Source organism: Gavia stellata, chromosome 8 (assembly GCF_030936135.1).
Source record: "Gavia stellata isolate bGavSte3 chromosome 8, bGavSte3.hap2, whole genome shotgun sequence".
Taxonomy (NCBI): Eukaryota; Metazoa; Chordata; class Aves; order Gaviiformes; family Gaviidae; genus Gavia; species Gavia stellata.
In genome coordinates this window covers 22,893,247-22,914,990 of record NC_082601.1, presented here as the reverse complement: position 1 = coordinate 22,914,990, position 21,744 = coordinate 22,893,247, and the positions used below count along the sequence as shown (strand labels likewise).

The 21,744-nt window shown below is 45.2% G+C and overlaps 3 protein-coding genes across 4 annotated transcripts; 2 read left to right on the top strand and 1 right to left on the bottom strand.

Moving 5' to 3' along the window:
* Nucleotides 1–3,501: 3,501 nt before the first annotated feature.
* Nucleotides 3,502–13,744, bottom strand: PHOSPHO2 (phosphatase, orphan 2). Of its 2 annotated transcripts, none has more exons than XM_059820437.1 (2): nt 13,591–13,744; nt 3,502–4,807 (listed from the first exon to the last, which is right to left on the bottom strand). In XM_059820437.1, the coding sequence occupies exon 2, from the start codon at nt 4,803–4,805 to the stop codon at nt 4,080–4,082; it is 726 nt and encodes a 241-aa protein (XP_059676420.1). In that variant the 5' UTR covers nt 4,806–4,807; nt 13,591–13,744; the 3' UTR covers nt 3,502–4,079. The 2 variants fall into 2 exon arrangements, with proteins under 2 accessions (XP_059676420.1, XP_059676419.1); XM_059820436.1 differs by lacking the exon at nt 13,591–13,744 and adding an exon at nt 5,803–5,815.
* CFAP210 (cilia and flagella associated protein 210) lies at nt 7,312–12,761 on the top strand. Its single transcript, XM_009819632.2, has 8 exons — nt 7,312–7,377; nt 7,668–7,841; nt 7,936–8,129; nt 9,081–9,237; nt 10,254–10,393; nt 11,241–11,433; nt 11,758–11,922; nt 12,447–12,761. Exons 1-8 carry the CDS (start codon nt 7,327–7,329, stop codon nt 12,759–12,761), a joined length of 1,389 nt encoding a protein of 462 aa, XP_009817934.2. The 5' UTR covers nt 7,312–7,326.
* Nucleotides 13,745–14,933: 1,189 nt separating the features above from the next.
* Nucleotides 14,934–20,420, top strand: LOC132317406 (cilia- and flagella- associated protein 210-like). Its single transcript, XM_059820544.1, has 7 exons — nt 14,934–15,031; nt 15,926–16,082; nt 17,063–17,202; nt 17,496–17,688; nt 18,262–18,426; nt 18,914–19,020; nt 19,920–20,420. Exons 1-6 carry the CDS (start codon nt 14,934–14,936, stop codon nt 19,013–19,015), a joined length of 855 nt encoding a protein of 284 aa, XP_059676527.1. The 3' UTR covers nt 19,016–19,020; nt 19,920–20,420.
* The last annotated feature ends 1,324 nt before the right edge of the window (nt 20,421–21,744 follow it).

The window sequence follows — 21,744 nt, the reverse complement described above, 5'->3', positions numbered from 1 at the left end:
CCGCGGCGAGGGGCGCTCCCCGGCGGCCCCGTGACCATCTTTGGAAGAGCCGCTGCCCGCGGGAGGCGGCGGGGCCGGAGCGGCAGCTGCTATTTTGGTTCCCCAGCCGCTGCCCTCCCCCGCGGCGCCCAGCGCGGCCCCGGCCCCGGCCCCCGCCCGCCGGCGGGCCCCGGGGAAACTCCCTCCTGAACCGCTGCTGCCGCCCTGGGGCTCCCCGGCCCGGGGGCAGCGGGTTGAAAGGCTGACTGCGACGATGACATAAGGCCCGGCCGTATTCGGGAGAGAAGCAGATGCCTGGGGAGCGTCACCAGCTTGGTAGCACTCAGCCACACAACAAAGCAAGGGGGCCTTTGACTGACACTAACAGCGACCTGAAGCCCTCTCCCGCAGAGCTCTCCCAGCCGCTCGGAGGAGTGACCCTGGGAAGGGCAGCAAGCTCCAGGCGCTCCCCATTACAGAAGGATGGGATTCGAGAGGGGGTGGCCAGAGCTGTCCTCAAACACCTGAACCTGGCAGGGCGCAAAGGAGTCGCAAACTATGCTGACAAACAGACTCCGACTATAAGCAGATTATTCAGGGAGAAAGTTATATTGGCTTTTACCACTTCTGAAAATGTGGTTCACAATTTAAGAAGTCTTTTTCTTCTCTGCTAGTAAAACATTTTCTGCAATGAAGACCTTTAAAAGTATTTGAAGCACAGCGTTCCCTGGGCACATCCCTCCTTCACCTGCAGCAGGGTTTGGATCCTTTGGATCCAGCAGCCAGGCTCCCTTTGCCCTGCCAGAGCTCTCCCGGATTGGAAGGACTGGCCCCAGTTTCTCCTACCACAAGGAGGTGGGTTATTTGTTACTATCAGCTAAGTGCCAGCAATACCCAAAAGGAGAGCTCCTGCTCTACACAGATTCTTTAGCATGAGATAAAGAAGGAATCTGAACTGGAAAGTGTGTATGGACATACCCCTCTGCCATCCTTCCTCACATGCTAACCGTGCAACGGGACTCAAACTCGCCCTTGGCCTTTACGTAGTAACAGGAGACATAAATAAGCTGATCCAAACAAAAGCCAACAAACCCTTCACACATCTTTGCCTTCAGTTTTTCAACCACTCTTGATGCAGTTAGCCCGGGAAATCGGAGTTTTGTGGTGTACTCCAGGAATTAGCAGCAGCCCTGCCTCTCTGACCCGGGCCTGTCCCTCAGCCACATTACGCACTCGTATTTCTATCTCTGGAGCATTCCCTTGTACGGCCCGGGTCTGTTTATACATCCCCATGCCAACAGCTTTGTTTTGCTGTGGTTTTGCACTTTCCATTTCATCAGGTTCCAACGGACAAGCAGAAAGTTCTCCCAGGTCTTGGCCATTCTAGTAGCATATAATACTAAGGCCAAGTACTCTTCATAGTAGCTGGTGTACAATAGCCGATCTGTTACTGTACGGAAAATTTCCCATACAGACATACGCCTTCCATTATGCATTTCTTTTCATAACATCTTTACCTAAGTCATCTCCCTCCCAGAGAGCATGTTGACTTAAACCACCAGCAAATCTAGAGGCCAGCAGCACCAAGTACCAAACGTGTCCCTTTCAAGGAGCTTCTCCCTTTCTCTTTTGGCTGGGTTACCACCTTAAACCAGCTTCACCCTTTGGAGATACTCCTCTCCCCTCCCTTATACCCAAATGTGGAAAAATTTGACAATTGTGGTGCTTCAGAAAAGTTCTCTCTTCTATTAAGAGGAAAAAAAAAGCCCAAGACCTCATATTAATAGCTTAATGGCCTACCTACTGGAAATGAAAAATTTCTTGTCTCCAACATGCACTTTGTCTAGTGATAGCATCAGCTCTACCATCTACTTGAAGCAATTAGATCATAATTGCTAATATTTCAAGTAGTCTACTCTGCTTAATCTATTCTCAACTCCTGCTTCAGTACTTTCATCAAAACCACAAAAAAACACCCCTTTTTGAGCATGAAGATGAATTTCTCACTCTCACAGCAAACTACAAGGTAGGTTCCTTAAGGCTAAAAGAACAATAGTTAGTGTAAGTGGAAGAAAAAGCTGAATAATTACTCATATACTATTTTTTTTGTTTAAGTAAGCAGTAACTGAGATCTGTGGACAAACTGAAAGCAAGATGTCTCACAACTAAGTTCTGAAAAGCACAGAAGAAACCAGCACAGAATCTGGAACATTAAGCAGCACATCTAGAATGAAGGAGACACACAACTTCAAAAGAAAAGTAACCATACAAAACCGTAATACGCAACAGCCATTACCATTCTTTTGTATGACCTCTAAATCAGACAACTTAAACTTGCCACAACTTGAGACCCACTAGTTCTTCAGATGCTGTCTTCGTGCCCTTGCACAAGACAACAGGGTAAGATCTTGAATACAAACATCTCGGGCACCTATCAAATATCCATCATTAAAGCAATGCTCCTGAGAACTCAAGTATATTATTCTGGACATCTTAGACAACAGACTGTTCAAAGCAACCTTCTACAATTCACTAAAATAGGTAAAGAGCTAAAAGCAGGACTATTTACAAGGAAGTAATCAAAGGAAATCTTAAATTTATATACACTATCAGCCTGAAAACGGGCAAGACCACTCCTAAAGATCTTCAGCTGAGAAAAAGAAGGTAGTGGCAACATCAAATGTCGGTAAGAAAATGAGAACAATGCTGCAGAGAAAACAGAAGACGACAGCTACAGCAATTGCAGGCTGCTGAGCTACATCTCGGACATCTGCAACCGAAGTGCTGCAAAGTTGGACTAATTTCTCTGTTATTAAGGCACTTAAGCTAAAACAGACATCAGTTCAATAGCAGACTACATCATCATTTTGGACCTTTTGTGGGACTATAAGGAGGAAAACATTTGGCACGAAAATACATTATTTAACTTTAATAAGACTTATTTTTAATATCTCTATATGCATAGCCCAACTGTTGGGGCTCATCTCACTGTGAGTGGTAAAGAGAAAGACTGCACATTCACAAACGATTCCTTAAACTATTTAAAGACAGAACAATTCCCTTAAGAAGTTAAATTGGACATAGATGTTCCCTTCCAGCCTGTAAGAGAGGATTATACTATAGATACGGACAAGAGTGAACAGGTATACATGTTTACACTGATTTTACATATGCACCACTCTGTGGGCCTGTGCATTGCAGCAGAAACCCAGCAACAAAAAAGCACCTGGCTGACTCAGAGCTGTCAGCATGGAAGATCAAACCAGCGTTAGCTCCATACAGAGTGGCAGCAGCCCACTGTCAGGGTGGTAGTCAGGAGAACGGGAGAGTGACTTTTCTTTACACAGAACAGCAACGTCGTTACTGTTCTCCAGAAGAGAAGAGGTCTGACTGACAAAATAAATGAAGGTGTTATCCAAAGGCTGACACCTACACTTGTGTTCACTGTCGCCAGGCCCTTACAGGAACAGGTGCATGATGACACAGGCCAGCAGAATACATCACACAAATCAGGTGTGTTGCTTTTGTCAGTAACTTTTATTGTCTTTACAATACAAGATAATACAAACTATTAAAAAGTAATTTTGTTTGGTAAAATATTTAGTATGTTGAAAATATATACGCATCTTCAGATCAAACAAGATTACAAGCATACCAAATAATTTACAAAATTAAACATGTATCCTGATCAAAGAAGTATAAAAGCCAACAGTTCCAGAACTATGCTCCTGGCACCTAATGTTTTGTAAGTAAAGAATTTCATTTTTTGTGCACTAATCCTACTCCTTCCCTTAAGCACGTGGAACAGAAAAGGTCAGTTATGTAGTCAGTAAAGGCTTGGGAGGGAGGGGGAAGACTAAGAATGGCAATTCCTCTTGCAATCCCACTTCTCCACTTATGTTGGAATGTGTACTACGTTAGAAAGCCACTTTAGCTTCACCTTCCCACTATTGCCAAGACTGAACATAAACAGTTTTCTATTGTGTTTAAAAAATGTAAGTTCAGATAACAGCCCAATTTTACAATTTTGTGCTTTTATACACATGCAGTTTTTCTCTCCCAGGAAGATAAAATATATTAGTTTTCTGTTATCATTTGAATTATTCCTTTATAAGCACTTTCAGATAAGACAGAATTTCAGTAGCAGATGACCAAACCAGAACAGAACACTCTACAGGACTGAGATCTTGGGCCAGCTGAGAAATCTTTTTCTCCAAGGTATACCCCTGCCTGGGCATAGCAATATCATCTTTCCTCAAAAACATTACTGGACATAAGTCATTCCCACCATCACCTATATACACAATTTGTGTATAACTTGCTCCTCGCTCCAACTGTTTATCTAGAAATTCTTTTAAAACTTTCCTTTTGCAAAGGTTTTTAGGGCACTTTGCACAATGGTGAGCATGGAAGTTCTGTACAGTAAGATAGCCAGTACTGGTGAAGGCTGCAGGGTTTGTAAACACTTCATCAAACACCTTATGGAAGTCAGCAGCTTTCAAAATCCAGTCAATAAACACTGTATTAGAATCTGAAACAATTATGCAGTCAAACAACTTCTTGTTCTTGCCAATAAACCCCAGAAGATCTACCATTCCTGCAGTGAAAGGAATTGTTGTCATAGTTCTTTTCATCTCATCTTCTTTGATGCCATTGTCTCCCAAGTAGACAAAGACTCTGCCCATATATTCTGTCCAGTGTCCTGGTCGGTAGGAGTTTCTTAATCCACTAGGAAGTTTTTTCTCAGGAGCACATTTCACAATCCAGGTATCACTATTTTCATCTACGATTGTATGGTCAAAATCAAAAACCAAGAGAAATTTCATAGCTGTCAGAAAATAGTTTCCAAAACAAACAAAAAAAGAGAATTATTTATATAAACAAAATTACTGAATTCCTACCCTGATCTTGCGCTCAGAAGAGACAAATTCTGCAAGAAAATGAAGCATTAGGACAAATATCTAAACAAAGTAAACTCTTTATGGCCACCACAGCTATGGGAAGTTGTGCTCTAGCCAAAAAAGCAGTCTGTAAAGGTCAAAGTTTAGTTCAGTATTAAGCCTCTGTTTAAAACAGACAATGTGGAAGTATCTAAACTCATGCTGCATAGGTACTAATACTTGCTAACACAAAGTCAATCTTCCACTACCCATGCACCATCAGTTTGGCCAACGGTTCTAAATTTCTCCATCATCACTTGCCAGCACAACCAAACTGGGACTCTCCTGGCAGAACACCTGAAGAGGTATTCCGAAAGGAAACTACTACTGAACGGATGAAGCCAGTCTTTTTAACAAGGACACACCAAATCAAAGCAGCCAACGAAAAGAAACACTGCCTGAAATAGAAATCGGTCTGCTTGCTGTAGTCCTGCAACTTCAGTACCCGCAGCCCACCTCTGGGCTACGGAAATCCCCGGGAGCAAGAGACGCCTCGTCTGGCACTCAGAGCCGTTCCCCCCCAGGCAAGTTCTCTCACGCCCGTAAGACGAGCACCGCCGCTTCCTCAGCCCCAGACGCCCCCCAGCGCCAGCCCCCCAGCGCCAGCCCCCCAGCGCCAGCAGGCCGCGCAGCCAGATAAGCAGCTCCCTCTCAGCCGCACCGCAGCGGCCGCTGCCGCCGCCCACCCGGCGCGCAACAACCGGGCCGAGGGGGAAAGCAGAGCAGCTACCCTGGCGGGGGTACACCTGAAGGGATGGGCGGGGGGGGGAGGCGGGCGGCAGCACCGCACGGGACACCGGGGTCTCGGCAGCGGACCGAAAGCCCGTGAGGAAAAAGGACCGAAAAGCGCCGCCCGCCAACGGCCGCGCTGCCCCCGACCCACCTGCGGGCGCGCCGCCTCCGACTCCCTCCGCGAGAGTCCCGCCCGCCGCTCGCCACGTGCCTCCCGTCCACGTCATCACGTGACTCCCCGCCGCCGGGTTGCCTGGCAGCGGCGCGCGTACACAGCCGGCGCGGCTCGGGGCCATGGCGGCGGCGCGGCCCGGGCTCCCCCGCGGGAGGCGGCGGCAGCAGCTGGCCCGTGAGTGGCGCTCCCCTCGCGGGCACCGGGACCCGGGGGGAGGGCAGTGCCGAGCCCCTAGCTGCACCGGCTGCACACGGCTCCGGGAGGCTGCGGGGGTGTGCCTTGTCCCCGTGCGCGGGGTGACTCCCCCCACACCTCCTCCCTGCTCTCCCCGCTGCGGACACAGGACAGGCTGTTTCTCCCCAAGAACCACCTAGAAAGAACTGACCTGAAACCAGCAGGTGTACAGTATCACCCAACAGCTGGAGGTTAGAGAAGAACGGGGTGCCTGGCCCTGCCCTGTCTGCAGGGAGCAGTGCGTCAGGGGAGGTTCACTCCTGGCAAGGCTACCTTCACCTTGGCCGGGGAGAAGATCAGGTCTGCTCCCCGCCACAAGACCAACAGGTTAGCACCTGCAGCTGAAAAACAGACTTCGACACAAGTATCGCTGAAAGAGAAAGCCTCCTTACATTTTAGACGCGGCACATCGGTCTGCTGCAAATCAGACGAGCGAGGAGAATTTCTAACAGGACACCCTCCACACGGAGTGCCATTTCCTTCGGAAATACCGGTGACAGTTTGAAGGGCATTTCACAAAACCTAGTGATCACCTAGAACAGCTGTACTTATGCATGCGCGTGTGTATGTAAACCTAAGACAACAAAGGAATGCTAATCTTTCCAACAAATCAAGAAACTGTTCTACAAGCCAGATCTATTTTAGTAAATACAGTGAGTGCTCAGGAGAAGGGTGGTAAGGCACAGCCTGTGCCCAAACGGCTGCCTCATCCAACCAGGAAAATGTCTTCGCCAATATTCCCCCTTTCCTTTTGGGAACGCTCCCTGGTCCCTGCTGTTCTCAGAACCACACCCAAGTATTGCCTGGAAAGTGTTAGTCACCACAAGCCAAACCTGTACATACGCACAAAGAGGGAAGGGGACATAAAAACAGTTCAGTCATTCAGTGCTACAGCCCAAGTACACACCTGGCCATAGTTAGACTGCAGATACAGGTACCTTGTCTTAGCTCTGGGGTACTGGGATGGGGAGAGTACCTGTTAGGATAACTTAGTGTTGTTACTATGCAGGAACTCAAATGCTGGTACAGGTTTGAATATAGGATTTTCTGGTATCAACTAATCTTAGTATCCTTTCTTCCCTCTGCACAGCATCACATCATTTGCAAGAAAATAATGTTCTAGATGGCTATTTTCTTCCAAATGAAGTAGATCTTCATGAGGTAATTGTATTGCCAAAAGCAGAATGGGAAAGGATTCAGGACAATCTTGGCAGCACAACCAGAGAAGCAGCACACATCCTCGCTGAGAAGAAAGAACGGGAAGAAATGCACTTACGCTCCAAAGCGGTTGTAAAAGATTGGCCCAATACCATTATGGTAAGTACAAGATACATTTGTAAACAAAGGGATTCATTTTCATATATGCAAAACCACTCATGGTAACATTTCTAGCGGTACTCCCTTTGTTTAACATTTCATTTTAAATATGTATTTTAACTAAACTCCATTTAAATACATTTAACATCAACATTTAAATTTTTTAATTAAAGCTAAAATGCAAAATTTAAAAAACCCAAACATTGAGTACTTCACCTTCAGAATGGTTTATACGTTTGTTTTTAATCCCTGCGCTTTAAATGTGATTTCTAATTTTATCTGCACTGTAGGGCCTGGCACAACAGAAAATTAAAGCCAAACAATTACGTGAAGAAAGGGAAGAGGAAGAAAGAAAGTTACTTGATTTGGAAGAAGAACAGTTCCAAGCAGCAAAACGGAAGGAGGCTATTGATCGTGCAAAAACCTACCTATACTATCAGAATGAAAGAGTGAAAGGGTTGCATGTTTGTTGACAACTTACAATTTTAAAATTAAAATTTTTCTGAATTTCTGTTAACACTTCTAAATATGCAATTTACTTTAAATGTTCTCTTGCAGAGTGCACTTCTACTTGCTGAGGTCCTAAAAGAAAGAGATGCTCAAGTTGAATTTAAAAAGTTAAAGTCAGATGTTAAAAAAAAGAAGGATGAAGAAAAAGAACATGCACATAAAGAAGCTATTCTCAGAGAGCAAGAAAAGGCACATCAGCGTTATATGAATCAACAGGCACTACGCAGAGATCAGCTGGAACAGTAAGTAATTAACAGTAATTAATCAAAAGTAACCTTACTTCATTATTTACTTAAACTCTCTTCTTACAAATACATTTTATAAGGTTTTTACAGAAACTTAACTAATAATTTGATTCACAAATGCAACACTTTAAAAGAAAAATGCAGAGTGCCATGAAAGACCTTGCACAAAAGGGAAAAGGTGTGATCTGCAGTGTCTTTTATTTGCCAACAGTCTGCACGTAAAATCGCCTCTGGTAGGCATCAATAGGTTTCAGTCAAATCGTTATTCAAAATTGGTTACTGAAAGCATATTTTAACTCAGTTTCAGTCCCAGAAAAGGAAAAGGTTAAACCAGATTTTCCATTTGCCCATGACTAGATTCCAGAGAACGCATCACTGCCACCTCCATTCTTTCTCTCAGCTCTTACAGAAACCTCATGGAGGGGTCCCCAGTGGTATTTATAGGACTGGCTCTGGTGGTCTGATAGAAGGAATCAAATTCCCTGAGGCAGAGGAAGAGTTCAAAGTCTGGTCTTGCATATTCCAGGTCCAACACATAAATCCTTGCAGAACTTCATACAGAACACTACCAGTTTAAGCTGTTGCCTGCATGACCAGGAGGAGAAGCGTAGATACGGTGGGACTTACTGGGGAAATCTTGTTCACTGAGGGTGCTACAGAGATAGGCCAGAACATTATGAATGCCGTGGTGCTAACAGGTCATCCAGATAAAACTTGTTACCACTAGACTGCAATCTGAGAGTGTAGCATAGCTAATTTCTGGTCAGAGGATTTGAGGGCTACCATTATAAACAATGATGCTATTTTTCACCTCTGATATTCTACCCACCTTCAATTCAAAGTATCACATCCTTCAGTGCAAGGTACCTATGGTTATGCAGAATCCCTATCTGTTCATTCCTTCATGCGATTCCTAGCCCATTTATTCAACTCCTTTTCCTGATTCAGAATAAAGGAGCACAAGCATCAGGCAGATCTGGCCAAGCTAGAAGTCAAAAGAGAAGGGGAACAAATACAGAGATTGAACCAATTGTACCAACTGGAAATTCAGAGAAGAATGGAAAAGGAACAGGAGGAAAAAGTTGAACGCCAGAGGCTGCATCATGTAAGTAACAGGAAAGCAGAGAGTCCAAAATGCTTGTTTCACCTCTGCTGCCCAGAGTGAAACAATAGCATTCATATATCTAAATGGGCCTACTGGCAACAGGAGGTTTGCTGACAGCTTCAGTAGCACTGGATCATATGCCTACCCTGCCAGTTGCAGGCCACGTCTTTCCTCTGTGCTTTTGAGAAAGGCCTCTTGGAGGCAGGTCCCTCCTCTTGTCTGAAAGGACATCAGCACCTGATGCTTTGACTGGCCTATGATTTAAAGAACCTGCTATAGACATCAAGGAATATTCTCCTTGACTTTGAGAACTGGATTTAAGTTCCATGTACCTGCTCTGTTTTAAGCCCATTTTCCTTTGTTAGGAAGAGGGAATAGCCTGAGTCTGAACATAACAGCATCTTTTTAACTTATCTTTCCCTTTAGGATTGGAGAGGTTTAGAAATTTAGTCAACACATGCTGCCTTCTCTCTTCACCTTTAAAGGCATCTTGCTAAACACAAACTAGAAACACCTCAGAACAGTTCTAGCCAACATACAAAAGACAGTTGTTTTTTTACATAAAATTACAGAAAACTGTTCTTCAGCTATGATTTGGATTAAGCTCTCAGACTGGGATAGTTTCAGATGAGGTGGGCCAGGAGCAGCATGGTCTGTGTACGTGTTGGTGGGGGCTGCACAGTCCCATTCCTCTAAACGTCCCCCTCTCCCACGTGTGTAAATGGGAGCAAGGGATAATGCTCACTGCGTTGCATAGCAATTTGTTTGTGTAATGGGCTGGAGAAGCAGCTGTTCGATGCTCAATTCCCCTTCTCCTTCCTTGTATCTGCTATCTCCTCTTCATGCATATTTGAACAGGGAGGCAGAAGTAAAGTGGAAGTACTGAGAATGCCTTTCCTCTCTTCTCTCTTTGAAAGAAACACAGAGAGAATAGGAAGTGATTCTTTTAAGTTGCTACCCCAGGCCCAGATTTTCTAAACTTCATTGGTTTTATCAGGATCATTTTGCCCATGCAGGAGCATGTAACTGATCAGGAAATTATCAAAGCAGTAGAGGAACAAAAACAAATGGAAGAAGATAATCGGATTAAAGCTCATTTTAAAGCAAAGGAAACTATTGCCAAGCTGATAAAAGAGAAAGAAGCTGACATGCGTAGGTAGGTATAAAGCTAGAGTATAAATTATAAATAAACTAAAAATTATACTGTAGTTATATTCAAATCTTTCAGACTGATGATGTAACACAAACCACAGTTATTCTAAAAATTAAATTCTACTGATAGGGAGAGTAGGAAGTTCAGGAGAAAAAGGAAATTCTTTCACAGGTTTCTTAGTAATAGATGTGTGTGAGAGCAATCTTTCCACCCTTCAAAGTACAAAGACTTACAGAAGTGCAAAACTCTACACCAGTGTGTTGGGAACAGTGATTTTCCATATGGCCTGCCAAGCCTCCACCTCCTCAACAATTAAAGACAATTAAAATCCTTGATGAAAGCATTTTTGGGCATAAGCTATATTTGCCTGAGTCAGATCAAGAAAAATAATTTGACTTCTTAAATAGGCAACTATATTAATTAATTAATTACATTGGGTTATTATTAAGGGAAGATGGTTTACCAATTTAACAGTGAGGGTACAGCATGAAGATACCATTGAGCCAATGTAAGAGCTCCCTTCTCTTTCTACTTCTGGCCAATACTCCCAACATTTCTCTCCTGATAGCAAGATGCTAGGCAGGCTCCTCCCCGAGTGATCCAGCTCATTATTGCAACAGAAAGCTAGTGTTACGAGAACACAGGGAATATTTATTTGCTAAATCAGAAAATTAAAAAAAAATAAACCAGGAGGAACACAAGGAGATCAAGGAGTCGGGTGGGTGGGGCAGCCTGTGTGGCACGAGGAGAGAAGACTAGAAGCAGGATTGCTGAGTTTGGTGGCAGTAATACTTCAGGTAGACCCAGGTCTGTACCCTGATATGTTATGGTACCTCACGTTCTTCTGCAGACTAACACAGGAACATCAGAACAAAATCGTTAGCCAACTAGCTGTACAAATGAATAAGGCATTAAAGATGGAAGATGATCGTCTTGCTAGAGACTCTGCAAAAAAAGAAGCTGAACAAGAAAAAAAATGCAAAGAGAAAGAAGCAAAAGAAAAGGCAGCCATTGAATCTATTGCTGAACACAGAGCCACTGTGGTAAGAAACCTAGCCTGTTCTTATTCCTGCTTACTCCAACCAAGGAGCCTGGTCCAGATCACAGCTGGTGGCTCTCGTGCCTTGCATGAGCATGCCTCATCAGGTCTGCTGACATCTTTCCTGGGGTCCTCTCTCTCTCTCCCACTTCTGTGTTGGGCGCATATCTGCCAGGGCTGCTGAAAACCCGGGGCTTGGACACTGGCCAGCCACAATGACCATGCTCATCAGAGCACTGATAACAGGGCTGCTTCTGCTGAAAGATATGACTTTCAGCTTAAGGCTAGCTCCTTGGTTAATGTTTTTTGTGTATTTTGTAAAATACAGATGAAGATGAAAGTGGAAAAGGAGAGAGAGGAAAAAGCAGAGGGTAAAAAAGAACTTCATGCGCTAATGGAAAAGAATCGCGTCTACCTGGAAATGGAAAAAGCCAAGAAACAAAGACAACGTGACGCAAACTTGGAAGTACAGAAAATTCAGATCCAGCAAATGGTAAATAAAAGAGCTGTACCCTGTCAGCCCTTTCAGAAAGAAGCACGCATCTAAACGACCAGCACTAGCTCCTGCGTGAGAGGAAGAAAAGGAGAGGAAGCTTACTGTGTTTTGTTTGGGGTTTTTTGTTTGTTGGTTTTGTTTTTGTCTTTTTTTAAATCATGTATGCTCCGCATATGCTGGTGTCGGGGACCAGCCTCCTCTCAGAGCAGTGCTGCAAGTCAAGGCTGGTTTGCAATGACAGATCACATCCTGTCCTGTGCCATTATGCACTACTGCTGCCCTCTCGTATCTTCTGGGCAGGTCACCAAAGAGCAGCAGCTGATGCTGATGTTCACTCAGCTATTCAGTGTACCCTTTTTGGGGGGGATACAGCAGCGGAGAGAAGTGGGAAGGGGTGATACTTGCCAAGTATCAATTAACATCACCACAGATCTCCCGTAACCTTTTACCCTCTGCAAGTTTTAAGGGATAGTGACGTTGTGAAAGAAATACTAAGCTTTGTTTTCCCTTTTCATCATCAGGCTGAAAAGCAGGCAAAAAAACAGCAGGAAAAGCAAGCAGATTTGGACTACGATGCTCAGAGAGAGGCTATTGCACTTCATAAGGAGCGTGAATTTCAGAGCTATGCAAAGCAAGTAATTGAATCAGAGTCCAAGACTACGCATCATCTTTATCCTCTTCTCAAAGCATCCAAAGATGGAAGAGGACTTGGACATGGGCCATTTTCCAGAGGAAGAGAAGGAATAAATACTAGTTTTCAAGCGCAGGATGGTGCTGGGACCCAGTTACCTTGTTGTAGCTGTACTACTGCTCAAGAAGTTAAAAACGTGAAATAATATTGAGACTATCCAGCAAGGAAAGGCAGAAGCAGTTTTCATGTAGTCAAAAAATAGCCTTTTGAACCTTATGGGCAGAGTTAAAGTGTAAATGATCTACATCAAATATATGCTATGAATCTGAAAGTCCGTTTGAAAAAAAAATTACCAGAGAACTGGTTATATTCTCAAAAATACCCAGCTCGTATTTCATGAAAGTTAGTTTATTAAACTTGAGACAGAAATGCATGATATGTAATTGACCATCAATGTAACCCATTCCAGCCAAAAGCTCCCTATTACTGTTATATTTTTATTATTAATTATTCTCAAAATTCACTGTCCCAGGTTTTTCAGGCCTAGGATATGAATTCCCAATGCAAAAGGTCACATTTTTCACTAGTCCACTTCCAGTTAAGTATTCCCCATAACAGAAAAAAACAAAACAACTTTACAGAATCTACAGGGGAAGAAAAAACAACCTAATACATGTGAAAGTTAGAATAGTTATGGTACTGCAGTTTTTCTAGCATTTTGCAACTACGTCTGTAAAACAAATGTCACGCTATAAAATGAAAATACAAATGTGAGTTGATCACAACCCTTAAAAGGTCACCTAGGAGGCGAATAGGTCCCAATATAGCTGTAAATAGCTACTACAAGAGGGAGCAGCAACAAGAACAACATAGTTGGACTGTTTTTTCAAAAAGACTAACAATGATTCAATCTGCCGTAAATAGATACGGATCTAAAATTGTTTCTCAGATTCCTCAGCTGACTTACTCTCCAACACCAAAGTCACACACACACATGTCACTCCTTAAGCTTAGTTTCTTTGCTGAAATTTTACCATCATGTTAGGGTTTCTTAAAATGACTTCCTCCACGAGCATCCTGGGGTCTAAGCAGGGTATGCCCCTATTCTGGGGTCCACTGAAAATGACGTCCAAGAAACGTGAAGCTTTGCTTTCTTGCACACAACCTTCTGTTCCAGCCCTGCAGCTGCCAGTCTCTGTTGGCCAAACTAGAAAATGATGCAAGTTCTTAAGAAAAAAAAATGAGACACTTCTACAAAGGATGCTTGACAATATTTTAGTTTGAAAAATGGGTCTTTTGTGTGCTTTCAAGTTTCTAAGCCTGGCTTCCGATAGCAACAGGCTTTGAAGAAAGCACAAGACTTTGAGCAAGATGGGAGGCTACCCCAGTGGTGAGGTCCCTCCTGCAAGCTGAGGGCCAAGCAGACGTGGTTTTACCTCCCCTACAGCGTAAAACAGCTGGATGTCAAGATGGATGTACTCCATCTCACCCTCATCCAGCTCCCAGGGCCGCCACGGGCCTTCCTCCGGGAAAAGAGCACCCAGGGGCCACCTTTTAAGGTCAGGTCATGGGTGAAGCCGAGTTTCCAACAACCCCAGCTACAGGCAGGCCTAGCGGGATGAAGGTTGTGTCAGACGCGGCAGCCCACAGAGCCAGGCCGAGCCAAAAGACCACGCCACCGGCCGCGCAGAGCGGAGGCAAACCAGCAGGAAGAAAAGCCACCGAGGTCGGAGCAGAAAGACAGAGGCAGAGGGGGGTTACAGCCTCTTACCGGGTACAGGCTCACTACAGGGAAACGGGTACTTCACCAACCGGCTGCGGAGGAGGGCGGCTCCCGCACGCGTGTGGCCGGGCTGGGGCCTCCGCGGTGACCGCCGCAGCTCGAGTCTGCTCTGCTGCCCGACCCGGACCGGACCAGGCCGGGGAAGGGCGGGGGGGGCGGAGGCGCCTCGACCGCCGGGCCGGGCCGGGCCGAGCCTCCCCGGCTGAAAGAGCGGGAGGCGCCCGCCGGCCGCTCCCCGGGGCGGGGCTGGGCGGAGCGCTGTGCCGTGCAGCTATAAGAGCCGCGGAACAGTATCTGCTACTCCTCCCTTCTTCGCTGCTGCTGTTCGCGCCTCCAGGTACCGCCATTCCCCCCGTCGGGGCGGCTCGGGGCCGGGGCGCTCCCGCGGGCACTGCTGGCCGCGGCCGCGTTGAGCGCGGGGAGGGCGGCGGCCGCCGCCTTTGTTCCCTCTCTGGGGGCGGAGGAAAGAGCCCCGACTTCCCGGGGCAGCTGGGCCGTCGCCGTCGGTGAGGATTCGTCTCTTTCTCTCGGCAGACCTTGCCGCTGCCCGGAGAGGCGGGCGTTGCGCCGGCCCGCGGCGGAGAAAGGCCGACGATGGACCGCGAGGGGCCAGACACCGCCCGCCGGGAGGCAGAGCTGGAGCGCGGCCGTTACTTGGAGCGCCGGGCCGTGGCCCAGGAGCAGCTGGCGCAGTGAGTCCGGCGGGGTCCTCCCGGCGACGGCGGGGCCTTCAGGAGTTGGGAGGGGAGTGGGGTTTCCGCGGCCAGCGCCGTGCTGCCACGACCGGCCTGTGTCGCCGGGGGGGTGGTGCGCCGGGCGCGCAGGACGGGGGGGTTTATTTGGGGGTAACCCGGCTGAGGGGACCCCGCCCCGGCGGAGCAGGCCCGCGCCCTGCCCGCGGCGAGAGCAGCGCGCCCGGCGGGGCGCCGCGCGTGGGGCGGCGTGACTCACTTCTAAACCCTTGTTCCTCATCCTCCTCGCTCTGCGGCCGGGCCAAAACCTGTCACTTCTCCACACCCTCCGTGACTCTGCTTTCCAGCTTCAGAAACATCTCTTGTTGCTAGTGGCTATGTCGATCCTAATAAATTAAACGAGACGGTCTATGTTCTGGCACTAAGAGCAAGTGGCTGGTCTCCCTAAGGCAGAACTCTTTATTATTGCCGCTCCCCCCAGCCCAGAACCAGTCACACATCCAGCCAGCACAGGCTGATGACCATGGCCATGTCTTGCACAGTGCTGTGGCACTGCTTGGAAGACAGCTAGCTGACAAAGGCCCAGCTTGTACAGGGAGTGGGCTAACAATTAAACAGGCTAATCAAATTCAATCTGATATTCGAGTCTATATGCTGGTCATGTTTGCTTTTGCTACTGTAGGCTTAACCAGCACCGTTGCTCTAGGACTGAGCTTTGGTCAAAGGATTTGCAACTACCTTTTAAAACCGTGATTCTACTTTTGATCTCCGACTTTCACTTCAAAGTATCAGATTTTTTTACTGTTAAAGTACCTGTAGATGTGCAGAGTGCGTATCTGTTCATTCCTTCATGCGATTCCTAGCCCATTTATTCAACTCCTTTTTCCAATTCAGAATAAAGGAGCACAAGCATCAGGCAGATCTGGCCAAGCTAGAAGTCAAAAGAGAAGGGGAACAAATACAGAGATTGAACCAATTGTACCAACTGGAAATTCAGAGGGGAAAAGAAAAGGAACAGGAGGAAAAAGTTGAACGCCGGAGGCTGCATCATGTAAGTAACAGGAAAGCAGAGAGTCCAAAATGCTTGTTTCACCTTGGCTGCCCGGAGTGAAATGGTTGCATTAGGCCCACAAATAAGTGGAGGTTTGCTGACAGCTTCAGTAGCACCGGATCATATGCCTACCTTGCCAGTTGCAGGCCATGTCTTTCCTCTGTGCTTTTGAGAAAGGCTTCTTGGAAGTTGTAATGTGGCACCTGAGCTTTGACTGGTCTATGATGGAAAAAGTCTGCTATAGACATTGAGGAGATTGTCCTTGGCTTGAGAACCGGATTTAAGTTCCATGTATGTGCTCTGTTCTAAGCCCTTTGTTAGGAAGAGGGAATAGCCTGAGTCTGAACATAACAGCATCTTTTTAACTTATCTTTCCCTTTATGACTGGAGATGTTTAGAAAATAAGTCAAGACCTACTTACCACCCTGTTTCCCTCCCCATGCCTGCTTGAGCAGGGAGACTGAAGTGGAGGTGCTGTGATGATTCATCGGCATGTGAAAGAGTAAGGAGAGAGAATTCCCACTGAAACCCTACTTGCTTTTTTCCCCTCATACTCTTCCTCACCTCAATTATAGAAATTTTACCCCATTTGCCCCCAACCTTGTATATGCAATAAAAGCTATATATACTTATAACTGCCATTTCTGCGTGATTAGAAAAATGCTTTGTGCCTTACATTTTTATGGTTCTACAGACTCTTACTGTTTGAGCCCTTCAGAGTCTGTGCTGTGTCAATGATACACAGGATGGGAACAGTACAGTTGGAGCCAGTGGGGAAGTAGAGGAAAGAATGTAACTTAAAGATACCGTGCTTGCAGCTGCAACCACATGCTAATCTTACTTTTGTGGTAGTTTGTGGTAAGTAGGTTATGAGAATTCTCTTCCACCTCTGGGTTTCTATTGTCTTTGCTAGATGTATTTTTTTTTAGTTCGTGTTTCCAAAATCTCATTCTACATAAAAGTACTTTCCATTTAAACAGGAGTATGTAGCTGAACAGAAAATAATTAAAGCTGAAGAGAAACAAAAAGAAGACAAAGATGATGATCGGATTAAGGCTTATATTAAAGGAAAAGAAATGATGGCTGACCTGACAAGAGAAAAACATGCAGAGACTAATAGGTGGGTCTAGGGCTACAGTTTTCAGTGTTAAGATTTAAACTTCCAGATTACTTTTGTGACAAATGTTACTCTGAATTTTTGTATCAGCAAAATCAGAACTTCGTGATGCAAGCAATTTTTCTGTAATTAAAACTTGAAAAAGAAGTAGAAGGTCCAGAAGAAATGCCTACCAGTTCTAGTAGTAATTGGTGGTGTTGGGGCGGAAGTGGGATTGCTGGCTTTGTTAGGAGCAGTGCCTCAGGTAATCTGAGCGGGTATCCTGGTATGTTATGGTAGCTCATGTTCTCTTGCAGGATAATGCAGGAGCATAAGGACAAAGCTGTTGAACAACTAACTGCACAGATGAATGAGGCATGTAAGATTGAAGATGATCGTCTTGCTAGAGGAGCTGCAGAGGTAGAAGATGAATACCAAATGAAAAACAAAGAGAAAGAAGCAAAAAAAAAGGCTGCCATTGAATCTATTGCTGAACACAGAGCCACTGTGGTAAGAAACCTAGCCTGTTATTAATTTTTCTGTAATATACTTGTACTTCTGAATACCTTTTAGAAACACCATAGATTCTACCACAGCAGTCTTGAGTGATACGCACATGCAAGTTCTTACTTAGCAGCTACCTCTCATATTTACCATCTATAGTTTCAGAACTAACTCCTTAAGAAAGGTGCAAGCAGTACATGTGATGATCCCCTCTCAAAAAATTAGAGTTGGAAGGCTCTATAATTGTTGGTAATTTGTGCAAACATTTTCCAGACTCTGCACTATTTACTCCAACTGAGGAGCCTGGTCTAGATCACAGCTGGTGGCTCTCGTGCCTTGCATGAGCATGCCTCATCAGGTCTGCTGACATCTTTCTTGGGGTCCTCTCTCCCTCTCTCACTTCTGCGTTGGGCGCATATCTGCCAGGGCTGCTGAAAACCCAGGGCTTGGACACTGGCCAGCCACAATGACCATGCTCATCAGAGCACTGATAACAGGGCTGCTTCTGCTGAAAGATATGACTTTCAGCTTAAGGCTAGCTCCTTGGTTAATGTTTTTTGTGTATTTTGTAAAATGCAGATGAAGATGAAAGTGGAAAAGGAGAGAGAGGAAAAAGCAGAGGATGAGAAGGATCGTAATCAGTGGATGGCAGCAGATCATACCTATTTGGAAATGGAAAAAGCCAAGAAACAAAGACAACATGATGCAAACATGGAAGTACAGAAAATTCAGATCCAGCAAATGGTAAATAAAAGAGCTGTACCCTGTCAGCCCCTTCAAAAAGAAACATGCATCTAAACCCATAGTACTAGATCTCCTGGGTGGAAGAGAAAGAGGAAGCTTGCTGTGGATGTGATGTGTGCGTTTTGTTTGTTTTTTACCTGTGTGCACCACTGGTGCTGATGTTGGGGACCTGCCGCCTCTGAACAGTGAAAAAGAGGCCTCTTCCAGGCTGACTTGGCCCATGCTGGTTGGGGAGGATTACCTGGGAGAACTGGTAATAAGAAAGAGATCAACGATGACAGATCACATCCTGTCCTGTGTCACTATGCCATTTTTTCAACCATGCCCTACTGCTGTCTTGTATCTTCTGGGCAGGTCACCAAAGATCAGCAGCTGATGCTCACTCAGCTATTCAATATTCAGCCCCCTTTTTGTGGGCGTATGGCAGAGGAGAGAAGCGGGAAGGGATGATATTTGACAGGTATCAACTAACATACCTTTTCTTCAGGCTGAAAAGCAGGCAAAAAAACAGCAGGAAAAGCAAGCAGATTTGGACTACAACGCTCAGAGAGAAGCTGCTTTTCGTAAGGATCGAGCGTTTCAGCGATAAAGACAGTGAGTAACTGAATCAGTGCCATTACTGGATGTAATTTTTATTCTCCTCTCCAAGCTTCCAAAGAGGGAACAAGATGTGGGCTTCCTAACTAGGACAACTGCAAATGCGGCAGAGTTGTATATGTATGCGGTATTTAAAAAAATAACGGGGGGAGGCAGGGAAGGATGGTTGATGTAACAAGATCCATGTTCCTCCTGCCAAATGTACACAAGCCCCCAGCTTGCTCAGGGACTGAGCAAACATGGGGCATTGTGTAGGAGTGTTACAGCTTGCATGCCCCTCAAAGCCCTGCCTGAGGGCAGGGCCAAGAACTGTCATCTGAGCCAGCACAGACTCGGGTATTGTCTTGGTTGGTCAGTCCTGCTGTGGTCTGGGCTGCTGCACTGTTTTTGGACAGCAGGACGTGGCTGGGTGGAGCTGACTGGCTCTCTGTACCCGTGTCAATTAGTGTAGCCCATAAGGGGCTTGTTTGTGGGGTGAGGAAGTTGCTGCTGAGAACTTGACACGCATGATGCATGCATTTCAGAAATTTTGCCCAGAATAGCTCTAGCTTAGTGTCAGGGCTGAATGCCCATCACTGGTTGGAGCCCATTTTCCTGTTTTAAGTTTCATCCAAAAGGGTGCAGTTTGTGATCGCTCTGTAACGTGAACCAAAGCACAGTAAAGTAAGAACAATCAAGAGACTTGTTTCAAAAACTCACTTCTGACCTAAACTAAAGTGCTAACACTGCACTACCAACTAAAAGTTGCACAGAGTTCCCTCCAATTATCTTGGAGTAATTGATTTTGGAAATTACATTTTTAAAAGAGACATGGCAATTAACTTGTGAAATTGTCTCTAAATACATTTTTTCTTAGTTTGCTAATGAAAAATTTATTTCCCTTCTCTCTGAGCCAGTGCTCCTTTTACTACTTCAAGCTTTTTTCAGCAAGCAGAAAGAATGGAAACTTTTAATAAAGCATTTTGATCGCAGAAGCTGGAGCCTTGAGAAGAAGCATTGACTACAGCAGAAGTGGTGCTGAAATCTGCAGAGCTTGATAATGCTCCAAATGCATCCCTAAGTGCATATTTGCACATGCTCACTACCATGCAATTGGTGAGTTAAATGGGTTTTAGTCTACCTCCACAGCAGCAAGAAGCAAGGTGGATTGCAACCTCATTTCTTACTCAGCTTCAAAAAATGCCCTGTTCTGCAGATTATTTATGTCTGCATTTGAAGTCTACAGCCTGCTTCCACGGGGTTTATACCCCTTTTACTTTGAACATCTACAGAAATACCGAAGTCACGTACCAGAAAACAACTCTTCCTTTCAGTACACCTAGAGTGAAGTAGGAATCCTGTGTAACTTTAAAGCATATTGGCTAAATATGGATTTAGTTATCCAAATTCAGCATGGAAAAAATCCAGCATGAATCATGATGTCACTTTATTCCATTGACTTTGAGATGCACATGCTTTGTGTGCTTGTTTTAAATGACTAACCATAGTTAGTAATCCTCCATAAAAACTAGGCAAAAGAAACCTCAAGTGTTTTAAGAACATGAAGAAATACTTGAGGTTCTAAGATTTTCAGTGAGAAAGAATTTGGTAACATTTCATTGTCTCTTACAGTTGTCCTATATGAAAGGCAATAATGGAAAGCTGCTTGCAGGAATAGTACAGAAGATGTTTATGACAAGTTGAAGAAAAGACAGGGAATAGGCTAAGAGAACAGGTCCTTGTGCAAGTACCAGCAGATGAAAGCTACTGAACAGACTGAGATGAGAAATAAACAGAGAAAGTTGGCAATTACAAGACTAAGGCATGATCTAATTAACAGCCTACAGCTGTTTCAGGGGTAGTTACAAATATTGCAGAGCCAAACTCTTCTCAGCAGAGTCAGGTGATTGATACTACAAATTGTGACATAGGACATCAGGCTGAGTAGTCAGGAAAGCCTGCTTCAGCAGGAGCATAGTGTGATGACACTGGATGAGAATGGGCAGAGGTGGTGGAATCACCACCTATGAAGGCTTTAAATATGTCCCATGTCAGGCAGGAGGCTGGTCTAGCTGATGACCGGACATCCTTTTCAGCTACCATTTAAAGATGGCAAGAAAATACAGGGAGATCAACTGCAGCTGATAAGAAGAGAAATTGTTGCCCTGGAAGAATCTGCTAATTGAGAGGTACTGCTAATCTAATGCATAGCATCACTACTTGTATTAGGTATTAGCTGAAGTTTTAATTAATAGCTAGCAAATCAGAATATGGTTTGAGAAGTAATTTGACTAGTAAACTTTAATTACTGTTTTTGTTCAACAAAGCACCCTCTCAGATGGTGTGCTGCTTCAGGAGGTTGTAGCAGATGAGAAACACAGTAGGTATTGGCCTTATTAGAAGGCCAAGACCTTAGAAATGCAAGGCAACCCTCAGAGGGACTGAAACGGAGACCTTAAATCAAACTGCATTCTTTCCAAACCTGTCACCCAACTCTGAAAGTAGAGCAGCAACTTAAGTTGGAACATGTGGGCCTCCAGGGTCTAACATAGTATTCTCCCAGAAGTAACACAACTGGTACTTGCAGTCATGGATCTAATACAACTCCTACCTAAGAAATGGAAGAGAGAAGCTTTCTAAAATGCCTTGTATCCTACGGGCATTTGAGTTAACTCACTGTGCAGCTCTTCACTGTTTGGTAGTGTTCCAGGTTGGAGGTATTAGTTCTGTTCAAGTTCTTTT